At 48.8% G+C, this 22,667-nt stretch overlaps 2 protein-coding genes across 3 annotated transcripts; both read left to right on the top strand.

Moving 5' to 3' along the window:
• The first annotated feature begins 1,160 nt into the window (after nucleotides 1-1,160).
• Nucleotides 1,161-9,136, top strand: Mon1b (MON1 homolog B, secretory trafficking associated). Of its 2 annotated transcripts, NM_001399114.1 has the most exons (6): nucleotides 1,161-1,280; nucleotides 1,683-1,840; nucleotides 3,336-3,770; nucleotides 4,263-5,082; nucleotides 5,415-5,562; nucleotides 7,621-9,136. In NM_001399114.1, the coding sequence occupies exons 2-6, from the start codon at nucleotides 1,693-1,695 to the stop codon at nucleotides 7,819-7,821; spliced, it is 1,752 nt and encodes a 583-aa protein (NP_001386043.1). In that variant the 5' UTR covers nucleotides 1,161-1,280; nucleotides 1,683-1,692; the 3' UTR covers nucleotides 7,822-9,136. The 2 variants fall into 2 exon arrangements, with proteins under 2 accessions (NP_001386043.1, NP_001386042.1); NM_001399113.1 differs by lacking the exon at nucleotides 1,161-1,280 and having other exon boundaries at nucleotides 1,392-1,840.
• Syce1l (synaptonemal complex central element protein 1-like) lies at nucleotides 8,863-19,309 on the top strand. The gene is made up of 11 exons (XM_006255676.5): nucleotides 8,863-8,989; nucleotides 13,770-13,832; nucleotides 15,667-15,726; nucleotides 15,811-15,885; nucleotides 16,266-16,313; nucleotides 16,517-16,571; nucleotides 17,748-17,820; nucleotides 18,544-18,613; nucleotides 18,690-18,774; nucleotides 18,892-18,964; nucleotides 19,175-19,309. Exons 1-11 carry the CDS (start codon nucleotides 8,923-8,925, stop codon nucleotides 19,241-19,243), a joined length of 738 nt encoding a protein of 245 aa, XP_006255738.1. The 5' UTR covers nucleotides 8,863-8,922; the 3' UTR covers nucleotides 19,244-19,309.
• Nucleotides 19,310-22,667: the final 3,358 nt, after the last annotated feature.

Raw genomic sequence — 22,667 nt, forward strand, 5'->3', positions numbered from 1 at the left:
AAACAGAGTAATCTTTACCATTTTGGTTGAGTTAGAAGCCAGCTCCGGGATACCTGAAACCCTGCATCCAAAACAGAAATCTTCGACCTTTATGGTATTATTTTTAACTCCATTTTCTCTGATAGTAATATAGTAACACTCAGAGACACAAACTGCGAGGTTCAAGCCAACTCAAAGACCAATGTACAGAAAAACCCAGAGAAAACGGACCTGGACTCTCATTCAAAACCTGTAGGTATTGCCAGTTGCTGGTTCGGAACTGCAAACTACTCTGACTTGAGTTTAGAGGGCAGAAAGAGGATGAGGGGGGAGGATCGCGAGTTTAAGGCCAGCCTGGACTATATAGGAGCCTCTGATTCAAAATTAAAATGAACAAAACTATTAGCTTGGAGGGACTTCTGGCCGCCTAGACAACCCCATCGCCACTCAGCTGCCTTAAAGAATAGAGGTTCTTGGGTGCCCAAGATTCCCAATTGCTGTTGCTGCCCCATCCAGCCAATGGTGATACGCGGAGGTAGTCGCGGCACAATTCTCCGCCAACCAGAACGCAGCGGCCAGAGCCGCACCCCACGCTGCCCCAGGATTAGGCTGCTGATCTAGTTGGCTCGGCCCACAGAACCTCTCCTTGCTAGTGGGGTGGGCCCGTGTTGCCAGCACATAGTAGTCCTAAGCAGCCTGCCTTTGTTTCTGTAGGCTTCCCTTGCACAGGCTGGCCCGGTCCAGACTCCCAAGAGTCAGTCCCACAAGCAGAGCCCGCCTCTTGCTTTGGCATCCGAGTTTCATAGGCTGACTGGACTGCGCGCGACGTTCCGATTGGAAAGAGAGACTGTCCATCAAGCATACGCTCGCCCTGCCTATCTTATTGAAAAAAAAAAAAAAAAAAAAAAAAGAGGGTGCAGTTGCCCCAGTTGTGGGGTCGCGTGTTCATTGGTTCGGCACTATCTCGCTCCAGCCAACACCGGAACAGGATCGAGATTTCGGTTAGAAACAGGGAGATGTCAGTCAAGGGATGAGCAGTGGCCTTCACCAATTAGCGCACAATATCTACGGAGCTCAACCAGAATGAGGGTGACATAAGGAAGGCATACTCTTGATTGGGTGAGAGGAACTAGGCCCCGCCCTCTTGGCCTAGTAGATTCCAGGCCGCGCCCCCTTCAGGCGGTAGCTCTTGGTCCAAGGAGTGGGCCGCTCTGGCCCCACTTCACAGCCGACCCTGGCTGCGTCCGGTGGAAGGTCGCGCGGATTCCAGAGTTCCGGAAGAACCCCGCGCTATCTTCTCGGTGAGGGAACGCAGCTTGTGGCGGCCATTGGCACTCCGGGGAGTAAATACCGCTGTGAAACCGGAAGTGTCCCGGGAGGCATCGCTTCCGGAAGTGTGGCAAATCCCCACCACACCAGGAAGTGTGGTGCCGCGGCGGCTCCTGGAAGTGTTGCTGTCCACCCGGTGGAGATAGGAGGTTGAAACAGGTGTTAATGTCTCGTGTTTGCGGAAGCCCAGCGGAGCGTCACCCGTCCGAAAGTGTCGGAGGGTGCAAGTGTTTGGTCATGTTTTTGAATGTCGCGATCTGTCGAAAACCGTAGGGGAAAGCGCACTAGGAATGCATCCAGGGGGTCTGACTCCCTGAAGGCTTTTAAGAAGTTTTCTGTTGCTGCCCATCACCCTCGATTCCCCTTCTCTCCAGGGATGTGCAGATGGAGACCGGAGGAGATAATGCTGTCCCAGCCCCCGGGGGCGTGGAGGACTTGGTGGACACGCAGTTCCCCAGAGAGGAGGCTGGAGACAGTGAAGAGGTTCACTCAAGCACGCTGGATCCCGGAGATGGGGAACCGGAGGACACAGGTATAGCTTTCCTCAATGAAGCCTTGGAAGCAATCCCTGGGGCTGTCATTGCTAGCTGAGTGGGGAAGAGATCAATGGGAGACCAGTGGGCAGTCTTTGGGGATCCAAGAGGCATAGCTCGGCCGGTCGTTGGACATAGACTTGCTGACTTAATTGAAATCGTTGAGAAATGGCAAAGACGACAATGGGTGTCAGCTGTTGTCCGGGAGGGGCAGCACTGTGCCTCTGTAAATGTTTTCTATGGTGAGGGGGTCAAGGCTAGGAAGATGGGACTGTACTGTTTTGCCCGGAACAGACCCCTTTTAACATTGGAGTAACTCACATCCTGAGACACCCTTCTGTTGTAGGGAAATTAGAATGTACTTGACCTGAGCCTAGATCCTTAAGAATCAAAAAGGGCGCAGTTGGGTCCCAAAAGGGCTGCCTTGACAGGTGATGGGAATTGAGACACGTTGCTTGGGTATCTGGGAACATGGGACAATCAGTGCACGATTAAGAAAATATGAGGGGCTGGGGATTTAGCTCAGTGGTAGAGCGCTTACCTAGGAAGCGTAAGGCCCTGGGTTCGGTCCCCAGCTCCGAAAAAAAGAACTAAAAAAAAAAAAAAAAAAAAAAGAAAGAAAGAAAGAAAATATGAAAACATTGAGTGTGAGAAAAGTCAGATGGGGTTACAAATGGATGCTTGTCAATGGGTCAGTAGACATTGTTCTGGAAGGAAGCAAGTGCTTTCATTATGGGATTTAAAATGGGGTAAGCCGTGGAAACAGGGTAAAACCTTGTACATTAGTGATTGTTAATGGTGGCCACTGGTGGAGGCCATCGGACCTGGAGTAGAGGAAGAACTTCCATAAAGGCTATTGAAGACTAATCAGGGATGTTAATATGTATTTTGGGGGGTGCTAATGTAGCAGTAGAAGTAAAGAGGGGGAGTCCTGGTGATCTGGATGTCAGTGGCTATCAATGGCCACTATAATGGAAAAAAAAAGGACCATCATTGGGAGGATGGTTAAGCAAGAGAGTCAGTGGGGATCAGTGGATGTGGTTGAGGGTAGAAAGGTGTTAGGAGAGTCAGTGGGGGCATTTAAATGTTGGTCACTGAAGGATAAGTACACATCCGGGGAATAAAAATGCAGTCAGAGGAGGTAAGGACGAGCCTCCGCAGATTAGGAGATGAAGAGTCATTCAGAGAGTGGAGTGCTTTGAAGACCTGGGAGTGGCAGTGTCTAAAGGGAATAGTGGCAGGGCCAGTGAAGAACAGTGAGACCCTGTTGGATTATTTGTGTTTTAGGGTGGGGCTCATTGAAATTTTAGTGTTAGTGGACATAAGAGGGTGCTAGCCATTGTCAGCCATATTCAGTGAACAGCCAGGAAGACGTGGAGATCTTTGTAAGTGTGTTTAGGTCACTGCGAGGGGGTGAGAGGGTTGGTAAGGATTTGGTAGATTGTGGAAAATATGAGGTTAGTGGGAGATGAGCCACTCACGGCTCCCTTTCAGGATCCAAGACCAAGGACCAGCCATCCAGCCTCCTATCACCTTTGCCTCAGGCTGAGGCCCCATCAAGCACTTGTGAGCACTGGAAAACGGCAGCTTCAGACAGCAGTCCCACTGGAGAACCTCAGAGGAGCTCTGAGGGTCAGGGAGAAGACCCCAGTGATGGAGACCCCAATGATGGGGACCCCAGTGATGGGGATCCCAATGATGGGGACCCCAATGATGGGGACCCCAGTGATGGGGATCCCAATGATGGGGACCCCAGTGACGAGGACTGGCGCAGCCAACGGAAGCACGTGTTCGTGCTGAGTGAGGCGGGCAAGCCCATCTACTCACGGTATGGTAGTGTGGAGGCACTGTCGGCCACCATGGGTGTGATGACAGCCCTGGTGTCCTTCGTGCAGAGTGCAGGAGATGCCATCCGTGCCATCTATGCTGGTGAGTGAAGAGGACGGGTCAGAGTGGCAGGCTGCTGGCGGGGGATATGGCTGGGTGTTAGAGGTCTGTATAACTAGCCATGGGTACACCTGCCTCCCCACCAGCAGTGAGTCAGTGGGTCAGGGTAACTGTCCGGAGGAACATCTCTTTGGGCTCCACATGGTTGGCAGCATGTGCTCTGGTCTCATTTGGGAGTGAGGAGGTGTACTGTGTGACCTGGCTGTCTTAATCCTTGTTCATCTCACCATCCCACGACCTGACTCCATGAAGTCTGTCTAGATTTCTTGATACCTCCACAGCCAACATATCCTCACAAATGCCCTCATCACCCTAGTTTGTCCTCGCCCTAATTTTGGTGCTGGCAGAGTAAGAGCACAGGCTCAGTCAGGCCAGGCGCTGTGTGTATTGGAGAGTGTTTGGGAAAGGTGTGCTTTCCGACCCCTTGGCTCATTCCTGGTCTGTGTCCACCCTACCCACTCTTCCTTCCCCTAGAGGACCACAAGCTGGTGTTCCTGCAGCAGGGACCTCTCCTGCTGGTGGCTGTTTCCCGGACTCCACAGTCTGCAGCACAACTACGAGGTGAGCTGCTTGCAGTACACGCACAAATTGTGAGCACACTAACGCGTGCAAGCGTGGCCCGCATCTTCGCACATAAGCAGAACTATGACCTACGTCGCCTGCTGGCTGGCTCAGAGCGTACACTGGACCGGCTCCTGGACAGTGTGGAGCAAGACCCAGGCGCCCTGCTCCTGGGTGCCGTGCGCTGTGTGCCTCTGGCCCGTCCACTGCGGGATGCCCTGGGCACACTACTGCGGCGCTGTACAGCCCCAGGCCTGGCCTTGTCAGTGCTGGCTGTTGGCGGTCGACTGATAACGGCAGCCCAAGAGAGGAATGTGCTGGCCGAGTGCCGGCTGGACCCAGCGGATCTACAGTTGCTGCTTGACTGGGTGGGTGCACCAGCCTTCGCGGCAGGGGAGGCCTGGGCACCTGTGTGCCTGCCTCGCTTTAACCCAGACGGTTTCTTCTATGCCTATGTGGCTCGCCTGGATTCCATGCCCGTCTGCCTGCTGCTGCTTGGTACCAACCGTGAAGCCTTCCATGCCATGGCCGCCTGCCGGCGCTTAGTAGAAGATGGGATGCACAACCTTGGTGCCCTGCGCACTCTTGGGGAGGCTGCCAGCTTCTCCAATGGCCCGGCAGCCAATGCCCCTGCCTACAGTGTGCAGGCTGTGGGAGCACCTGGCCTCCGACATTTTCTCTATAAGCCACTGGACATCCCTGAACAGCACCGGCAGCTGCCACAGTTTACCAGGTGGGCCCAGACCCCAAGTCAGTTGGAGACTTGCCTGACCAAGACGGTCAGCATCTTGTACACAGGAGTTAGGAGAGAGAGCCAGCCATGCTCTAGAAATGGGGAGCCGACGGTTCTCTGATGGCAGAGGCTTGAGCACCAACCTAAAGGAGTCCCTCTGTTGAAGTGGGAGAAAGGCTCTCTTTCCTAATTTAATGGAGGCAGCTTGGCTCACAACTACTAGAAACCCTCAAATCTAATGGGAGAGGCTGAGCCCGTAACCTAATTATAGTCCCTAGCCTGAGAGGGGAGGCAGGCTCTGACTTACATGCCACTGCCTCCCTCTATTGCAGTCCTGAGCTAGAGGCCCCATACAGCAGAGAGGAGGAGCGACAGCGACTGTCCGACCTGTATCACCGCCTGCATGCTCGCCTCCATAGCACCTCCCGGCCCCTGCGCCTCATTTACCACGTGGCTGAGAAGGAGACGCTGCTGGCTTGGGTGAGTTGATGAGCTTGTCAGTAGATCAGTTCCCTCTGCAAGCCTGCTTTCCCTGTCATGATCCCTTCTAACTTTAGCACCCTCCACGCGCTCACTGGAACGCGCACAGGTTTTGCCTTTATCTGCATCACTGACCCTATAGGTACATGTGTCTTTAATTACAGAAGAATTTCTCACTGTCTTCAGCTCAACCTTAGCCCTGTCATGCTGTCACCAGGACAGGGTGTTTGATTTTCAAGGATCCCATCTCCAGCTATCTCTGTGCTTGCCAGTTTCCTTTCAAGCAGTGTAGAGGGCCCAGGTCTCCTTAACCATTGCAGGCTGAGGACCACTCTGTGCCCTCTACCTACAGTGACTGCCCTGTGAGTCTGTTAAAGATCAGCTTCTGAGGGAGGCTGGTGGCCAGGCAGGCAGACCCATAGGAAGTGAGACCTCCCCCAATAGGTTTGTTAAGTACTAGGGTATATTAATATGGATCCAGCATTGTTCTAGGCTAGGGTGATTGTTTTAATTGTCAAGTAATCTTGGATCTGGAAGTGGCACAGCCGGTATAAAGAGTCACCACTAAGAGGCCTTTCACTCAGGCACTCATGTACCCTGGTCTCATTTGTTCTGGAATGGTTCCACAGACTTTGTTGACTTGTAGCCCTGGCACTTTCCAAGGACATCAATCCGTAAACTTGCTTGTAGGGTGCCCCGACTCAGCTCTCTAGTGCTCTAGCATGGACACAGGAAGGGACCACGCCATAAGTGCGCTCTTTGACGGGTCTGTGGCGCCAGCTCGGCTCTCAGGGACGGTGGAGAGGGCCACACTTGTACGATAGTGTTTGTGGCTAGCACGCACCTGAGGCTCCCGTGGCCTATGTGGCTGTGGGTTTTAGAAGTGCACTCCCTCATTCATTTTATCCTGCTTCTACGACTTGAGCTGACAGCAGTTACCAGCTATTGACTTGCTGATATCAGGCTTTTCTTACCATGCCGCCTTTTACGTTTATAGTTGTACTCTACATAAGAACAGACCTCTTCTTGGATTTTTTTAATTTAGAGGTTACATTTATTTATTACTTATTTGGTGTGTATGCATGCACATGTGTGTTGAGTGTAGCAGTCAATGGATAGCTTATAAGAGCTCCTACTTTCCTGCTGGATCGTCAGGCTTCGCTGGCAAGCTCCCCTTGTCCACTGAGTCATCTCACTGGCCCAGAAGTCTCTATTTTATATAAATATGGCCTCTTGAGATTGTTCTTGATTTCAGTAATGTAAAATATTTTTCTAGAATTTTCTGCAGTTATTTTGGACTTAGCCAGTGAACTCCTTGATTTAAGCAGCTTGGGTCCTGTCTCCCATTGGCATATCGCAGTCACATACAAGTACAGCTTACTTGGCATTCTACATCCTTCCTGGACTCAGCCATTTTGCCAAGGAACACTACTATCTTTTTCTAAGGAACTCCAGGGTTTTAGATCAAGTGGTTGGGAGAAGGCTTGCTGAAAAGGTGGCTTCCACGTGGAGAGGACGTGGTGAGCTAGAGGACCCTAGAGGAGGAACAGCCTGTGCACAGGGGAAAGACCGAGATGTGAGGCAAAGCTGAGCTGGCTGTACTGGAGGAACAGCAAAAGAAAGGCCAAAGCTGCTGGAGCAGAAAGAACCCTGGGCAGAGCGGTGGGAAGTGGCACAGAGAAGTTCCCAGAGACCTCAGGGCTGGGCCTCAGGTTGGTGTGAGGACCCCATTGACTCTTACACTCTTCAAGGCTGAGATAATGCCATGGGGCAAAGACAGCCATGGATGTAATGATTGCTCGATCAATATTGAGTACTGCTGTTCCGTTATCTCTAATCTGCACATATGCAAACAGAAACACAGAGTCACCCCATTGAACGCTCTGATTCGCTGGCCTCTTGCTGCCCTCGATAGGATGAGTACCAGATGGCCCAGCAAGCATATCCAGTTGCTCATGTCTCCCAGGCTTCAGAAGCACACAGGGTTGGGTTTGGGAACTCAGACTTGCTTGTTCATGCCCAGCTCTCGCCCAGCTGACTCTCTCCTCCCTTCCCCAGGTCACCTCCAAGTTTGAGCTCTACACTTGCCTCAGCCCCCTGGTAACCAAGGCTGCTGCCATCTTAGTAGTGACGAAGCTCTTGCGCTGGGTAAGGAAGGAAGAGGACCGGCTTTTCATCCGTTACCCACCCAAATACTCCACACCCCCTTCCACCTCCTCGGACCAGGCCCCCAACAATGGCCTGTTCACAGGACTCTGAATGACTGCGGGAGTGACCACATTTGGCTTCTACATTCTGTGTCTACTCTGGAAATGTGGGTAGAGGCCTGTGTGGGGCTGGTCCCCATCTCCCTGGGCAGGTTGGCAAGATGTCAGGGTTTGCCCACAAATGGGAGAAGGGTAACAGCAGCCAGGGGCACAGGTTGCTTTTTGAACCCCCTCGTGCACCTCCACATCTAGGAAAGCGGGACTCTTCCTCTGCCCTCTGCCTCACCTCCCTAACTAGCCTGAATGCCTGTCACCAGCTGTCTCCGCCAGGCCTCTCTGAGCAGCACAAGTTGCTACCACATCCATCTTCCAAACAGACCTGAGGCTGGGCTGAGGCTGTCCTCAGGGTAGAGGTGGGTAACCCACAAGGGCTCTAGAATTTGGAATGCAGGCCTAGCCTGTGCTTGAAACCAGCCTATGGGTGTTTAAAAACATACAAAACAAAACAAAACAAAAACTGTACAGAAAGGGCCTAAAGCTGAATCCCTCAAGACATCCCTCTGTCCTTCATGCCCCCCCCCCCATCATTTTTCCTTCCCCTACTTTAAAGCAAACAAAAAACCTCCAAACAGATCCAAGCCCCACCATGTTGGACTGTTTCTTACTCGCATAAGAAGGTGGCATCCCGCACCCAACTGTGTAAAACACCGCCTGACTTGTCCATGGGCCAGGATGCAGCTTTGTGAAGATGCTCTTAGCCGCTAAAGCGATTACTCACGAAAGGATTTAACTTTCTTCTAAACCTTTTAGTGGACATCTATAAAGGGACAGGGGTTGGGAATGCATTGTGCTGCTGCCCAGCACGAACACGTTTGTCAGGATATTGGCCGCTTGCAGTAACGACCTAAAGAAGAGCCCTTGAAGAGCTCGTGCTCACAACCCACCTCAACTGCTCACTACCTATTCCAGCCTGTTTTAGAGACAGAGCCGTGTGGTTGCGCGCGCATGCGTGAAAACGCAACCTAGCGTTTGCTCCAAGCAGATCCCTGTGTCACCCTAACCCCTGGTTTCCTACAATGTCTGCAGTGGCGCGCGCTGCCGTTCCCTGCTGTTTCTTTTCCGAGGCACATGCGCACATACCTCACGCTGGGAAATGGCTGCGGAACTGGAGCCTTTGAAGGCGGAGTGGCTGGGAGCTGAGAAAGCTGAAGACACCGGAGGTAGTGAGGGCGGACAGGGTAGATGGGACAGAGGCTTCGGCTCATGATAATAATTGAGAATTTTTTAGAAAAAAAAGTTTTTAGCCTATTGAAACTTGTAACTTCCACAAAGTGGAAATAAAGAACATGCGTGTTCTCATCACCTAAGTTAACTTGCCAACTTTATTGACCATATTAAACATCTCAAGCCAGTAGTTCATCTCAGGACCCGTGACTAAGCAAGTCCGGAAGGGATAGTGCTGTTTTCCCAAAACTTCTCTGTTGCTACACAGCTGAGGGACGGAACTCCTCTCACTTCACAGTTAGCCTAGATCACTACATGGGCTTTTCAAGGCTCTTGAGCATGGTTCCCCCCACTTTTGTCAAATTTGGTTTGACTTCAATAATGACAGTTTCTCTTCCTCATTGGGGACAAGGGGATGAAGTCCAGCCTAGAAATTACTGGAAATTGCAGTTCCTTCAAGAGAAAATATCTCTCATGGTAAATTCACTACAAGAATATTCTTGTTTTATTTATCAATTTAAAAAGAAAATTCTCAAGTAGAGAAAATAGTGTGACCGTGCTCCAATGGGTGTTCAATCTGTGTCCTTGTATCTGTCATCACCTTCCCTTCATGCACACCCAGTCTGTCACTACATGACCAAACATGGGAGGTGGCTTCTTGCCAGACCTGTTCATTCGCATTCCAAAACAATGAATGTGACTTTCAAGAGTAAGACCTGCAGTGTCCCTGGGCACCTGAAACACCTGCTTGGTGCTTGGGACTCAGCGACCTTTTTTTTTTTTTTTTTTTTTTTAATGGGTGAATATGAAATCATTTTAACAGAATTTGCCTTAAATTGGAGCCACATGTTGGGTGTCAGTTTTCAAAGAAGAATAGAAATCAGACAAGCCACACTTTATTAGCACATGCTACAGTGCCACAGAGATTTAAACATTTATCATCAACCTTTCAGATTCTCAGAGTTTAATAAAGGACTTCGTCAGCACTGGAGGTAGTTAGAGGCATATCAGGTCCCATTTCTTAGCCGTTGGCTGGCCATAGGGGATAACATGCAGCCCCACTGGCCTTCTGGTAGAGGCTTAGTCCCCAGCAGATGCTATCCCACATCTGCAGTCTCCATGCTAGCTAATGACAGGCTGCAGACTGCACAAGTGTGGACCGAGGGCAGCCAGTGGTGAGTTACCTAACGGGCAAAGATAGAAGACATGATCCAAACCTGACCACACCTAGGTTTATCCATGCAGATTTAAAAAAGAAAAAAGTGGGGAAACATAAAATTCAGTTGATAACATTGTTTATCGAAACTGTTCAAAGAAGGTAGGCCCCAGAAGTTTTATTTTTATTATGAAATAGTTGGGATTGAAACAAGAAAGGAGGGGGGTATACCCATCGAGGACAGCTCCTTGAAAAGTGTCTGAGGTAAGCACACCGATAATTGTGGAGAGGGGCCTTGGATTTGAGGGAGGCCTTTGTGATATATTCTTTTATTTATCTCTTAGAAAACAGGTAGTAAAATGTAATCTACAACATAATAGGGCAAGTGAAAGCTGAGCCGCCCCTGAGGATTCTGTGTTAATGTGGGACCAGATGTTAAGTTGTGCAGGTACCAGGAGAGCCTCCATATAGGGAATTGCACTGGAGTACTAGGACTAGAGGGCTGTACTATCTGCAGCTTACAGATGACAAACACTCAAACACACGGAGATGCCGATAGAGTACCACAGCCTATTTCTATGACCTTTGTGTACATCTGAAATGATTTCAAAATAAAACGTTATATGGGGACTTATCCTCGGGCTCTTTTCTTTTGTAACATGGAAGGCTTTTTGTTACTGTTTGGTTTTAAGTTCACAGAGAATACTAGGTTCCAAATTTTTTTAAATTAGAAATTAAAATTTCTTATAGCTTGAGGGCCTGAGAGATGGCTCAGTGGTTAAGAGCACCGGCTGCCATTGCAGAGGATCAGGTTTGATACCCAGAACTCACTCACAGTGTCTCAGATGCCTGTAAATCCTGTTCTGCGGGATCTGACCCCCTCCACAGGGACCAGGCATACATGGTGGACAGAAACACCTATAAGGCAGAACATTCAGACACGAAAAGATAAAGCTAATTTTTTTCTTGTTACTCACTCTGGGTCTTGTGACAAGCTGTTAAAGGGCAGAGAGAGGAAAACCATGGCCAGATCCTTTGTAGAAGTCGCGAAGGCCAGCTGGAGTTCCACGTCAGGGAACAGGACACTTGGTCTGAATATTGGAGATTCTCCATGGCGATTGTTAACTATACTGGGTATAATTAAAGACAAGCAAATCTGGGTGATGTTAGCCGTCATAGCACCAAGGCCATGAGAACTGGGGTTCATCATGGCCTCATACCATGTTTGAAAGGTTTCATAAAATGTTAGAAAACAAACATCTTTCTCTACTGGGAGCTTTTCTTTCTTGGCAAAATATTAAAATCATTTTAAATAATGGAAATGTCTCAGGAGGAGATGTACTAGCTTAGAGATGATTATATCATGGCAGTGAGATTCAGAAAAGGAAAAACTTCATTTCTTAAAAGAGTTTCAGAATGTTAGTGGGTATGAATTTATTTAAATGACACATGAAATTTTTTTTTCTAAAAGGTGAAAATAGTCACTGAGCTTCTGATAGTGGTAAATTCTGTAGCTTAGGTAGTAAAGTCCTGGTCTAGTGTATATAAGGCTCTGAGTTTGATTTACAGCATCATAAAAATCAATCAAAATAAAAGTGTGGTGCTCCCCTTTTCCCAGCTTGGATCCATCAGAGCCTCACAGTATAATACATTGTACACATGTATAAAATTGCTACAGGATTAAAAAAATCAATAAATGTGAAACAGTGGCCTTACTTGAAACCAGAAGGCTCTGGTTTCATTTCTGTGGCTGTGATAAACGACTCTGTAAAAAGCAGTGTAGGAGAGGAGCAGTTTACTTGGCTTACAATTCCAAGTTACAGTCCGTCATTTCAGGGAAGTCAAGGCAGGAACTCACTCAAGCAGCTAGTCACAGGACACATGCCCAGCCAAGAGCAGAGAGGAACACGTGTAGCCATGCTGCCTGCTTACTCCCTGCTCTCAGCCAGCTGTTTTCTCTCTTCTCAGAACCCCCAAGTTGGGGAATAGTGCCCATAATGCCTAGGTCATCCTCCATTAATTAACAATAAACACACCCCTTAACCCCCAAGACACACCCATAGGCCAACCTGATCTAGACAATCTTCAATTGAAGACTTCACTGAGACTTTCTTCTCCAATGATTCAAGGTTATGACAAGTTGATAGTTAAATACTAACTAGCAGGACAAGAAAGAGGGCTCATTGGTTACGAGCTTTTCCACATGGCCCAGATTTGATTCCCAGTACCCACATAGTACCTCACAAAGCCCTATGACTCTAGTTAGGGCCTCTGGTTCCTCTTCTGACCTCAGAGCACCAGACCTGTGTACAGACATACATGCAAGTATTTATCTGTACACATCCAAACAAAATACAAACTAACCAGCCTGTGGGATCTTTGCAGATCTAACTACTTAGGATGAGGCCATACTGGCTCAGGATAATTCCGAGGTAAATAACCTTACAAGAGAAAGGAACTATGGGACACAGTGACACACAGAAGAGCATGTGATGGCAAACAGAAGGAAGACCTACTTCCTGTCAGCAGCTGAGAAATGGAAACAGCATAGCATTGTTTACAGCTGTGAAAAAGACAGTCCAAGGGCAACCGTAGGAGACTGCTCCTAAATTATGGTATATGTGTAGTGGAAAGACACACAGCCACCAAAAAGAATGAGCTGATCACCAGTAAACCTTGTTAGGTGAGAAGAAGACCTACCACATCCTATATGACATGACGTCCTGTGTGTGGAGAAAGGATGCGTCTCTGGATGTGAATCAAGAGTTTATATCACCGAATGACTTTAAGGAGAGGGACTGAGGAACTTAGGGTGTGAGGGTAAGGGATTTTTCTCTATGATGGAGAAGCACTTCTGCGTTCACTTTCTGGCTGCGGTCTGTGTTTTTGAGCAGTATTTCTTTTCCATCCGGGTTCTTAGGGAGAGGAGTAGGTCACTGAGGTTTGAGCTTTTATCATTGCTTTCAAGAATTTAGGGCACATTTTTCTAGGGTTGTTTGCTTGAATTTTTAAAGTAATATGGGGTCGTGCAAAACATCTAGAGAAGTGTGCATCATGAAAAAAATGCATTTGCTTGAACTCGGAGTCAAATAAGATCAATCCATTGTAGTTCATTGGTGTGGGTTACAGCTCATTCTTTCTCTTTCTTATTTCTTCTGTCCACTGAAACTCGTATTTGAAGATATTTACAATAGTAACTGAACTCAGTCGTAGAGTTTGTGTTTTTATATTTCAGTATTGGGTATAAAAAGGACACTTGATGTAACTATGTTTAAAATTATTCAGCCCCACGCTTATAAATGTAAACTCATAGGAGTTTGACATAAAGTTGAATGTTACATTCTCTCTTCTCACCCTGAGTTTGACTAAGGGGAGTTCAGGAAGGTCTTTTGTCCCCTTATAGCAAAGCTGATTTTTCCAGGATACACCATGATCCTCAAAAATGAGAACAGGTTCCCCAGGCGCCCTGCTGTGGCTGGATACCTGGCCCTCAGCCCAGCCTTGGCCATAGCTGAGGAGTGTCTAAAGAGAGCTTGCTGCTTTTCTAGCTGGTTCTGCATCTTTCCCAGGTTTACCCATACTCCTGCTGGGTCCTGTAATTCTGGTTTTCATCTCTACAGGGCAGACCACCTCTCTGAATACGACGGAAGACTTGCTGGAGACAGTGAAAAAGCTACAGAAAGGTCAGGTGTCCTGTGTCTGACTCACAGCTTTTGAGTGAGGCAAACAGAATTAGACCCTAAAAGCCTCAACTCACAACTTTAGGAAATCATCCTGTCATTCTGATTCGATTCCTATTCTTTGAGCCAAAACAATGAGGTCACGGCTAAAAATTCAAAATCCTTAAGAGGACGGAAAATCTTTTTTCACTTATAGACAGATGCGCATGTGCACAAACACACACACGCACATGCACACACACACACACACACACACACACACACACCCCACATGCTCCATCAGTCTATTCATCTTTCCACCCATCAGTCCATTCTTCTATCATGTACCTGTTTATTCATTTTTCAAGACCCACAGGCAATCAGCAGCTATTTTTTGTTTTGTTTTGTTTATTAGCGCTGCAGCTTGAATCCAGGACCACTGAGCTACTCCCCAACAAGAGCAGTTTTTAAATGGTCAAGTGTCATCCAGAGAGTCTTTTAAAATAAACAACATTCGCAGATGTATATTTCTTGTCCCTTTAAACCCCACAAATTGCGAAGGACAACACAGAGTATTTTGCCCTCGGCATTTTTGTTGAGAGGGAACCTGGGAGCCAGCTTATACTGAGTAGTACCCATTTTTTTTAAGTGCTGGAGCAACTACTGAGTCTGAAGTAAGACTTCCCCACCCCACCAGACTATTCTCAGCTTCAATTGCTGTAGCCACTGATTTGCTTCAGATGAAATGGAACCTCTCCTCTCATATCACCTGCTCTAGCTCCCACACTTCATTGCAGCTGTGGTCTGGACTAACACTTTGTATTTATATAAAAATTTTGTATTTTATAGTCCTGGAAACTGCAGGACTATAAATTAGTAGTGACCTACCCTGACCATCTGCAGTGAAATAAAGTCCCTGGGCTACAGGGGTTTCTGCCAGTTGCTATCAGCACCTCAGAGGACATTGACTCTTCTAGAAGTGTCTAGAAAGGGAATCCGTCATCTTGAAAAGCCCAGGGCTAAGCTAATGACCCTCCAGCTTGCTTTAGGTGTTGCCAGTGAGACTCAGCAAATGTCAAGTAGACTCATATCCCAATGCCTGTGACTCACCTTTGATCTAGAACACGATGAGGCAGGAGGAAGGCTTCTCCCTATAGAGCTGTAAAATGGGCTATGAACGAGGTCAGAAGCAACTAAGGAGACATTGAGAACTCTCAAGGTGGCACTTGTCACTGGAAAGCCTTGCTGCTTCCATGACAGCTACAGACCAGAGAGGCAGGAATAACAGCCTGTTCTGCCCCCTTCGAAGACAGTGGGGCCCACGGAAGGGCACCACCAGGTTCCACCACACTCAAGTTGTAGCCGTAAGCATCCATTGTGGTCCTGTAGGACCCCCCTCCTCCCCGGCTAGCTTACCCATCCCCTGTGACTTTGCCTGTGGGCCTTACCCACTCCCACTGCAAGAGTTTCATACTCATCCCCTCTCCTGGGAATAGCTCCCACTCCACACAGCCCTCCCCACAGTACAGCCCTCCCCACAGTGTACAGGGCCTGTTTCTTTCCCTTCACATGGGGGCTTTCCATAGCTCGAAAAGCACCAATACCCATCTGTTCTTTAACACCCACCCTGTGTCATCTTTGTAACTGGCACTGCCACCAGATTGGGTCACAGCCATCTCCCCTACCCAGAATGCAAGCCCTGCAAGGACCTGTAACAGATCCAAGCTCAGAGCAGGTACTCCATAATAGTCTGTGGGTGACTAGAAAGGAAACCCAGCCCCCATTGCAGTCCTTCCCCGCGCGGCCTGGGACAGACAAGCACCTGTCCTTTCTGGCTCAGTCTGCCTTCTGTCTTCAGAGGGAAGCCTGGAACCCCAGATCGAGGACCTGATCCATCGAATTAATGAGCTGCAGCAAGGTAAATTTGGGACCCTAGACTGGCCAGTAGATACCAGCAGCAAGGCAGCCCTCACACAATGCCTTCTTCCCCTCTTTGGTCCAGCAAAGAAGAGATCCAGTGAGGAGCTGGGAGAGGCTCAAGCACTCCAGGAAGCCATGCATCAGGAACTAGATTCCTGTGAGTTGGGACATGGGGTCCTCTTTTTAGTCCATACAATTCAGATTAGCCACTCTAGGATGCCATCTTTTAGTTCCTCTTTTTTTTTTTAAATCTACCTGATATGGTATTGGCTTCTTCAATAGTTCATTCTTCCTTCCGACACGAATCTGTACTTTCTTCGGAGTGGTCACTCTTTTTACTCTGTTGGCACTTACGTAGAACACAGATGTGGTGTAGGGGAGAAAGGAACAAGATGGCTCCCATGGGACATGGTCATAAGTGCAGGAGGAAGCTATCTCACTTCTCCCCGTCTTCTGTGATTCTGCCTATTGGATGAAGCAGCAGTGGGCATAAGGGATGTAGCTTCCAGGGCCTGAAAGTGTCATTGTGTCTTCCAGTGAATGAAGAGAAAGTCCACCTAGAGGAGGTCCTGTGCAAAAAGCAAGGTATTCATCATTCTTCTTACTCTTCGGAAGCCCACCCTCCTGAGCAGCCTCAGGATGCCTTGCTCCACTCCCCTCCCCTTGTGCGAAGGATACACCCAAGTCCCCACCAATGTCCTAGGTGATGTGGAGGCCCTGGACTCTGCCTAACTTTGTTCCCTCAAGGTCTCTCCCTCATCAGGCTGTCGTGTTTGCTTTCTCCACAGATGCTCTGTTAATTCTCCAGAAACATCCCCAAGAGAGAGAAAGTGAGACTACATGGTAAGAGTCCCTTCCACCTCCTCCCCAGCTTGAGGAGGAGAAAGCAAGGGCTAGTTTGAGAAGCCATGGATGCACTGTTGAGTTACCCAGGCTGATGTTCTGCATTCCTGAATGAAAGATACACACACAGCCTTTACATGTACATAAACATACATACATATATATATATACATACATACATATATATATTTTATATGCCTTAATCACCTCTATGTCTGGGCCGCTTCCTAACCTCCATGTGGTTAATCCACCTCCTATTAATAATCCCAGGTTATTGCTTATTAAATTCTATATTCTACCTGGCTGCTCTGGACCTGGAGGGCTGCCCAACTGGGCTATACTCTCCCTGCTCCTTCACATGCTGGCTATGCCTCCCTGTCCTCCACTTTTCTCAGGCATGGAGTCTCTCCTCTCCTTCTCTTGGGAGGGTTGATCTCTTTCTTCTCTTTGGGTCCCAAGCCTGGGAATCCCAAAAGTCCCACCTCTGTCTGCCCTGCCCAGCTATTGGCTGTCAGCATTTTTATTTACCAATCAGAACCAACTGGAGTCCCTCAGCGTCTTACTTATGGACGTTCAGACTCTCTCCTGCAAACAATTTTGGGGACCCAAAATACAAGCAGCATTAGGCCAAATCCATTACAATACATACTCTTTGTTTCCCTTCTATAAAATAGGGCATGGAGACAGGATAGTTTTGTGATCATTAAGTGGTGGTGATAGAATAAATTAGACAGGGTAACCAACTGCACCTTTATACATACAGTTTTCTTGTGAAGACACAGTTGTAAGGACAACAGGATGGACAGTGTTGTGGTCCCCCAGAGGGATCTATGGATCACATGTAACAAGAGAGAGAAGCATTCTCAGAGAGACTAGGGCCTCAGGCAGAGTCCAGCTGCAAATGATCTGTCCCCTCCCAGGAAGCGTACAGTCCAGTTGTCAGGACTCCGACCAAAGAAGCTGGGCTTATTTCTAAGTTGTGGTCTGGTGGGCAGCTAAGTTGTGGGAGTGGGGCCTGCATAGTGAAGAGAGGAGGCATTGACAGACCCATGAAGGAGAGCACTGGGCAGGACCTGAAGGGTGCATGGGACCTGGTGAGGATGAGATACCCCTGACCTGACTGTGTTGAGTGTGGGTCCTGGCCACACAACTTTTCACCTCTGGGTGTCTCCATAGCTTGGATGCTAAACAAATGGAAGAGAAGCTGGAGGATCTGGCAAGTCAACACAAGGACCTCTGGGAGTTCCATGTAAGCTCCTCCCCAGGCTGGGCTTCAGTGTCTGTGATTGGTCACTCTCTACCCCTGCTCAGGTCCGGTGCCCTGGGATAGATTGTGGCTCTTCTCTTCCTGTCCCCCTTGACCTTACAACTGGCCAGTTTTCACCACCCCTCACGCTCACACCCAGCACCTCTGCTGGCTGTTATCATAGCTTTTGTGGACTTCGTGTTTGCCTCAAAGAGGCCCACGGGACCCTCCAGAAAACCTTCATTCAGCTGCAGAAGGGAGCATCAGGCAGCATACCAGACAAGAGGAGGCAGTGGTACACCAAAGGGTTCTACCTCAGGTTTCTTAGGGGTAGGGAAATGCATACCCAGAGCACAACCAAGAACGCAAAGGAGACAGGTCCAGTAACCCTGGGCTACCACTCTGACTTGTTGGCATCTGACCACATATGTTGAGCACATGAGTGAGGACAATATGCATTCTTCAGAAGGGTTGGACTCCTGGAACATTTGAAGAACAACAAGTTTAAAGGGGAAGTTGGAAAAGTTGTAAAAAATGGATTCTGAGCAATAAGGAGACATGGGAAACATCGGGTAGAGTGAACTTATAGCCACCACAGAAACTGTCGAGTTAAAACACAAGTCAATGACTGAATCTAGGAAAGGATTTTGTCAAAGGTCCAAAGTAGGGTGGGATGGAGGTGCAGTCGGGAGAGAGGAACAGAGAGACCCGCCTCTGTTCTCACAGGTCCTACAGCAGCGACTGGCCCAGGAGATCAGCACGATGGAGCACAGGAAAGATCAGCTGCTGATGGAGAGTGAGACTTGGGCAGTGATGGGTGGTAGGGCCCATGGCTTCAGAGGCCCACTTTGATGTCCTGCCACTGCCTGCAGGGACTTTGCTGCAAGTCAGGCTGAAGGAGGTGGAGCAGAAGCTACAGGAGGCCAGGGAGGCCCAGGATAGCCCAGAGAATTGTGGGTAAGAGAAGGAGCATGCCCCTCAGCCTGGGTCTCAGATCTCAGGCTCTGTCTCCACTTTTCCTCCCTGGTGCCCTGAGCCACTGCTCGCTCTCTTTTCTCTGCTTTTTCCTCATAGTCTGAAGACAGAGCTGGAGGAATTTGGGGAGCAGTCCCAGAACATCCCAGAAGCTCAGAATGACAGAGGGGAGGTAGGCACCTGGTGAACAGAAGTAGAGACCAGAGAGAAATGAGGCTGGGGTGGGGATGGGACTCAGAGGTCGCCTGAGTACAGGGATCAGAGGATTCCAAGCTGCTTGGACACACTGAGGGAGCCAGCAGGAGCCAGCAGACGCAGACAAGAGTGTGTAGGTGACAGTGTCCAAGGTTCTGGCCCTGCACCCTACTCCCACTAACCTTAGGCTGGCCAAGAGGAGCAGCATCATGTGGAGCCATCCGATGAGTTGCCAAGGACAGGAACGCCCTGCTAAGCCTGAGGCCTCACCAGTGCTCACATTCCCTCAAGGACTACCAAGAAATAAAGATGATTCCAAGGCTCTCCTGACTCTGTGCTTATCGAGTCGCTGGAAGTAAGAGGCCCTGGCCATGAGGTGGGGAGGTGTCCAGGGCATCTCTGGGCGGAGCATCCGCTGGACTTCACTCATCAGCCAAACCACAGACATACATCAGATGCTCAACAGTCAGATGCCTGCTCCTGGGCAGTCCAGTGAATGAATGTCAGATGAGAAGGGGTCACCAAATCTGGCCATACCCAGGTGTGGAAAAGCATCCATCAGTAGAGACCCAGGGAGGCACTCCTGTGGTCCAGAGAAGCCCTAGCCTCCCCTGTAGGGTCCTTGACATTTCAGGCCCGCCCCTCTCTCCTCTCTGCTGCCCACAGAGACCTTCCCTTGCCGTCCAGACCTCCAGGCCAACACTCTGTCAACAGAGCTAGGTTTCGTCTGGAGTGCCCATGGCACTGGGTCTCCTGGCGGCTTTGGCGGCTACCACAGGACTGTTAATATATATTATAACTGAGGTAGAAAGAACGCAACTGTGAAAGACAGGACAGGACTCAGAGGAGGGCAGACGGGGAAGTGTTGAGAACACAGCCTGAGCAGCCACTGGACAGGATGAGGCCTGGAGAGTGGGCTTCCTTAGAAGGAGAGCAGGGATATATTAGTTATTTTTTGTTCCTGTGATAAAACACCATGACTAAGGCACTGTGGTGGTTTGAATATGACCCATATCCCTAACAGTAGCACTATTAGGAGGTGTGGCCTTGTTGGGGTGGACGAAGTGCATCACTGTGGGCGTGGGCTTTGAGACACTCCTCCTGGCCACAAGGGAGATAGTCTTCTTTTTGCCTTTGGAACAAGATGTAGAACTCTCAGCTCCTCCAGCACCATGCCTACCTGGATATTGCCATGTTTCCTGCCATGATGATAATGGATTGAACCTCAGCACCTGTAAGTCAGCCCCAGTTAAATGCTGTCCTTTATAGGAGTCGCCTTGGTCATGGTGTCTCTTCACAGCAGCGGAAACCCTAGCAAGACAGGCACCATATAGGAGAAACGGATTATTTGGACTTACCGTTGCAGAGGTCTGGAATTGATAACGGCAGAGACAGAGCGGTGTCAGGTGGCTTGAGCAGGAAGCTGAGATATCACATTTCCACTCACGTACAGGAAGCAAAGAATGAACCGGAAGTGTGGCCCAGGCTGTGCCCTTGCAAAGCTAACCATCAGTGATATGCATCCTTCAGCAGGGCTGTAGTACCTACAAGTCCCATAACCTTCCCAAACTGTGCCACTAGCTAGGGACCAAGTGCCAAATAGAGGACCCGTTGGGGGAGGGGCATTCTCATTCAAGCCACCACAGAGGACAGTGTGTCCCTCTCAAAGACTGGTCACCTTAGTGGAAAGAACCCGGGGCTGGACTGTCTCCCTTGCATTCCCACCTCTGCTGTGTACAAGCTCTCTGGCTTCGAGTGAACCAATCCCCTTGGCCTCAGCTTCCTCCCCTGCAAAACACCTACTACGTGGAGGACCCAGACCAGCAATTCTCACTGTTTGGGTCAGGATCCCTTTGGAGGTTGCAGGTCAGATATTACATTATGATTCATAACAACAAAATTACGGTTATGAAGTAGCAACAAAAATAGTTGTATGGTTGAGGGAGGGGTGTGGTTTCCACAACGTGAGGAACTGTATTAAAGGGTCTCAGTACTAGGAAGGTTGAGAACCACTGAGCCAGACTGAGAACACACGGGAAACGCTTATAAAAATTCTCAGAGAACTGTAAGGATGGAGGAAGTGGTGGCCACCATTCTTATGACATACAGAGCCAACACCCCAGTCTCCCTATACGACAACTGACCTGTGAATTAAACCAAATCCACAGGAGAACACAGATTCGCACTGTCTAGCCCAAGTCATCCTGAGTTCATGCATTTCACCCTTACTCCTCCCCACCCCTCTAAGCCCCATCTCCTTGGTTAATATAAGGACCCATTTTTGTCTTTATAAAGACATAGGTTTATTTCAGTTCATGGTCCTGGAGGTACAAGGTTGAGAAGCCATGCCTGGTGATGACTTTCTTTCTGAAAAGTCCCAAGTGATAAGATTTTAGGTAACTGGAGACACAAAGCATATTGGTGTGTCAGTTCTGGTCTCTTCCTGTTCTTATAAACTATCAGAGTTCAAACATGAGAGGCCCACCCTAGGGGTTGGGGATTTGGCTCAGTGGTAGAGCACTTGCCTAGCAAGCACAAGGCCCTGGTTTCGGTCCTCAGCTCCAAAAAAAAAAAAAAAAAGAGCGGCCCACCCTAACAATCAGTGAATCTCAGTTATTTTCCAAAGGCTGGGTCTCTGAGCACCTTAGTCCTATGAGGTGTCCATCCTCTTTCTCCTTCATGATGGTGATTAAATTTCATATAGTAAGTAAATGAAGCTTCTTTATTTGGTATCGCCTGCATCATCACGACACTGAGAACTGGGTGTAGGCCTGCAAGATTTAAGCAGCAACACATACCCGGGTCATTCGTGTTAAAAGAATGCCATCCAGACTTTACTGAGATCTCCTTATATACCAGAAGCAAAAGCCATGGAAAAACAACAAAGCAGGTGAAAATCCTCAACCAGGAAAACAGGAGAACAAGAAAAATCTGTGTCATGGAAAGTCCCGGCCCCAAAACAGGGGCATAAACAATTTCTTAATAACAACAAGTTGAAAGGCTTGGTGAGGGGAAAGGGTGCCATGGAAAGTCCTGGGCCCAAATCAGGGCCGAGAGCAGCTGCCAAGGGTGTAAACAACTTCTTGCTATAGCAGGCTAAAAGGCTCAGTGAGGGGGAAGGGAAACACGCCAAGGTAGGGCCCAATAATCAATGGATTTGAACCTAAAGTCATGAGTGTGCCAGGTAAGCATGCCACTCCCGAGCCATATCCCCAATAGGGACCAATTTTGCCTCATAAGAACTCAAGGAACTCTCCAACCATACCCGGATCAGTGAAGTATCCCAACTCTAACAGTCCAACCTGCTTTGACCACTCCCCACACTCTGGCACTTTGCTAGTTCCCAAGAAAATTAGAGAAAATGTTGCTCCCACAGGTTTTGCCACCGTAGACCTTAGAGTCTCAGCTGGAAGAAATGTGCTTAGTACTCTGAGGGTGTCAGTGGGGAAGTGTCTTGTCAGTATCTTGTCATGAGGACACTTCCCTCATGACTCAGTTCTGTATGACCTTGTCAAGGAAAAAATGAAACCAAAACCCTCTGCCAACCCAGGAGACTTCCTCACATAATGTGACCAAGAAGACAGTTTCCTCAATACATAGTTTTTAAGTCAGTGTGTGGGGCCACAGCCCAAGTAGCCCGCTAAAGAGATCACAAAGACAGAAATGTCGCCCTTTGATGA

Source organism: Rattus norvegicus, chromosome 19 (assembly GCF_036323735.1).
Source record: "Rattus norvegicus strain BN/NHsdMcwi chromosome 19, GRCr8, whole genome shotgun sequence".
In the NCBI taxonomy this organism is placed as follows: Eukaryota; Metazoa; Chordata; class Mammalia; order Rodentia; family Muridae; genus Rattus; species Rattus norvegicus.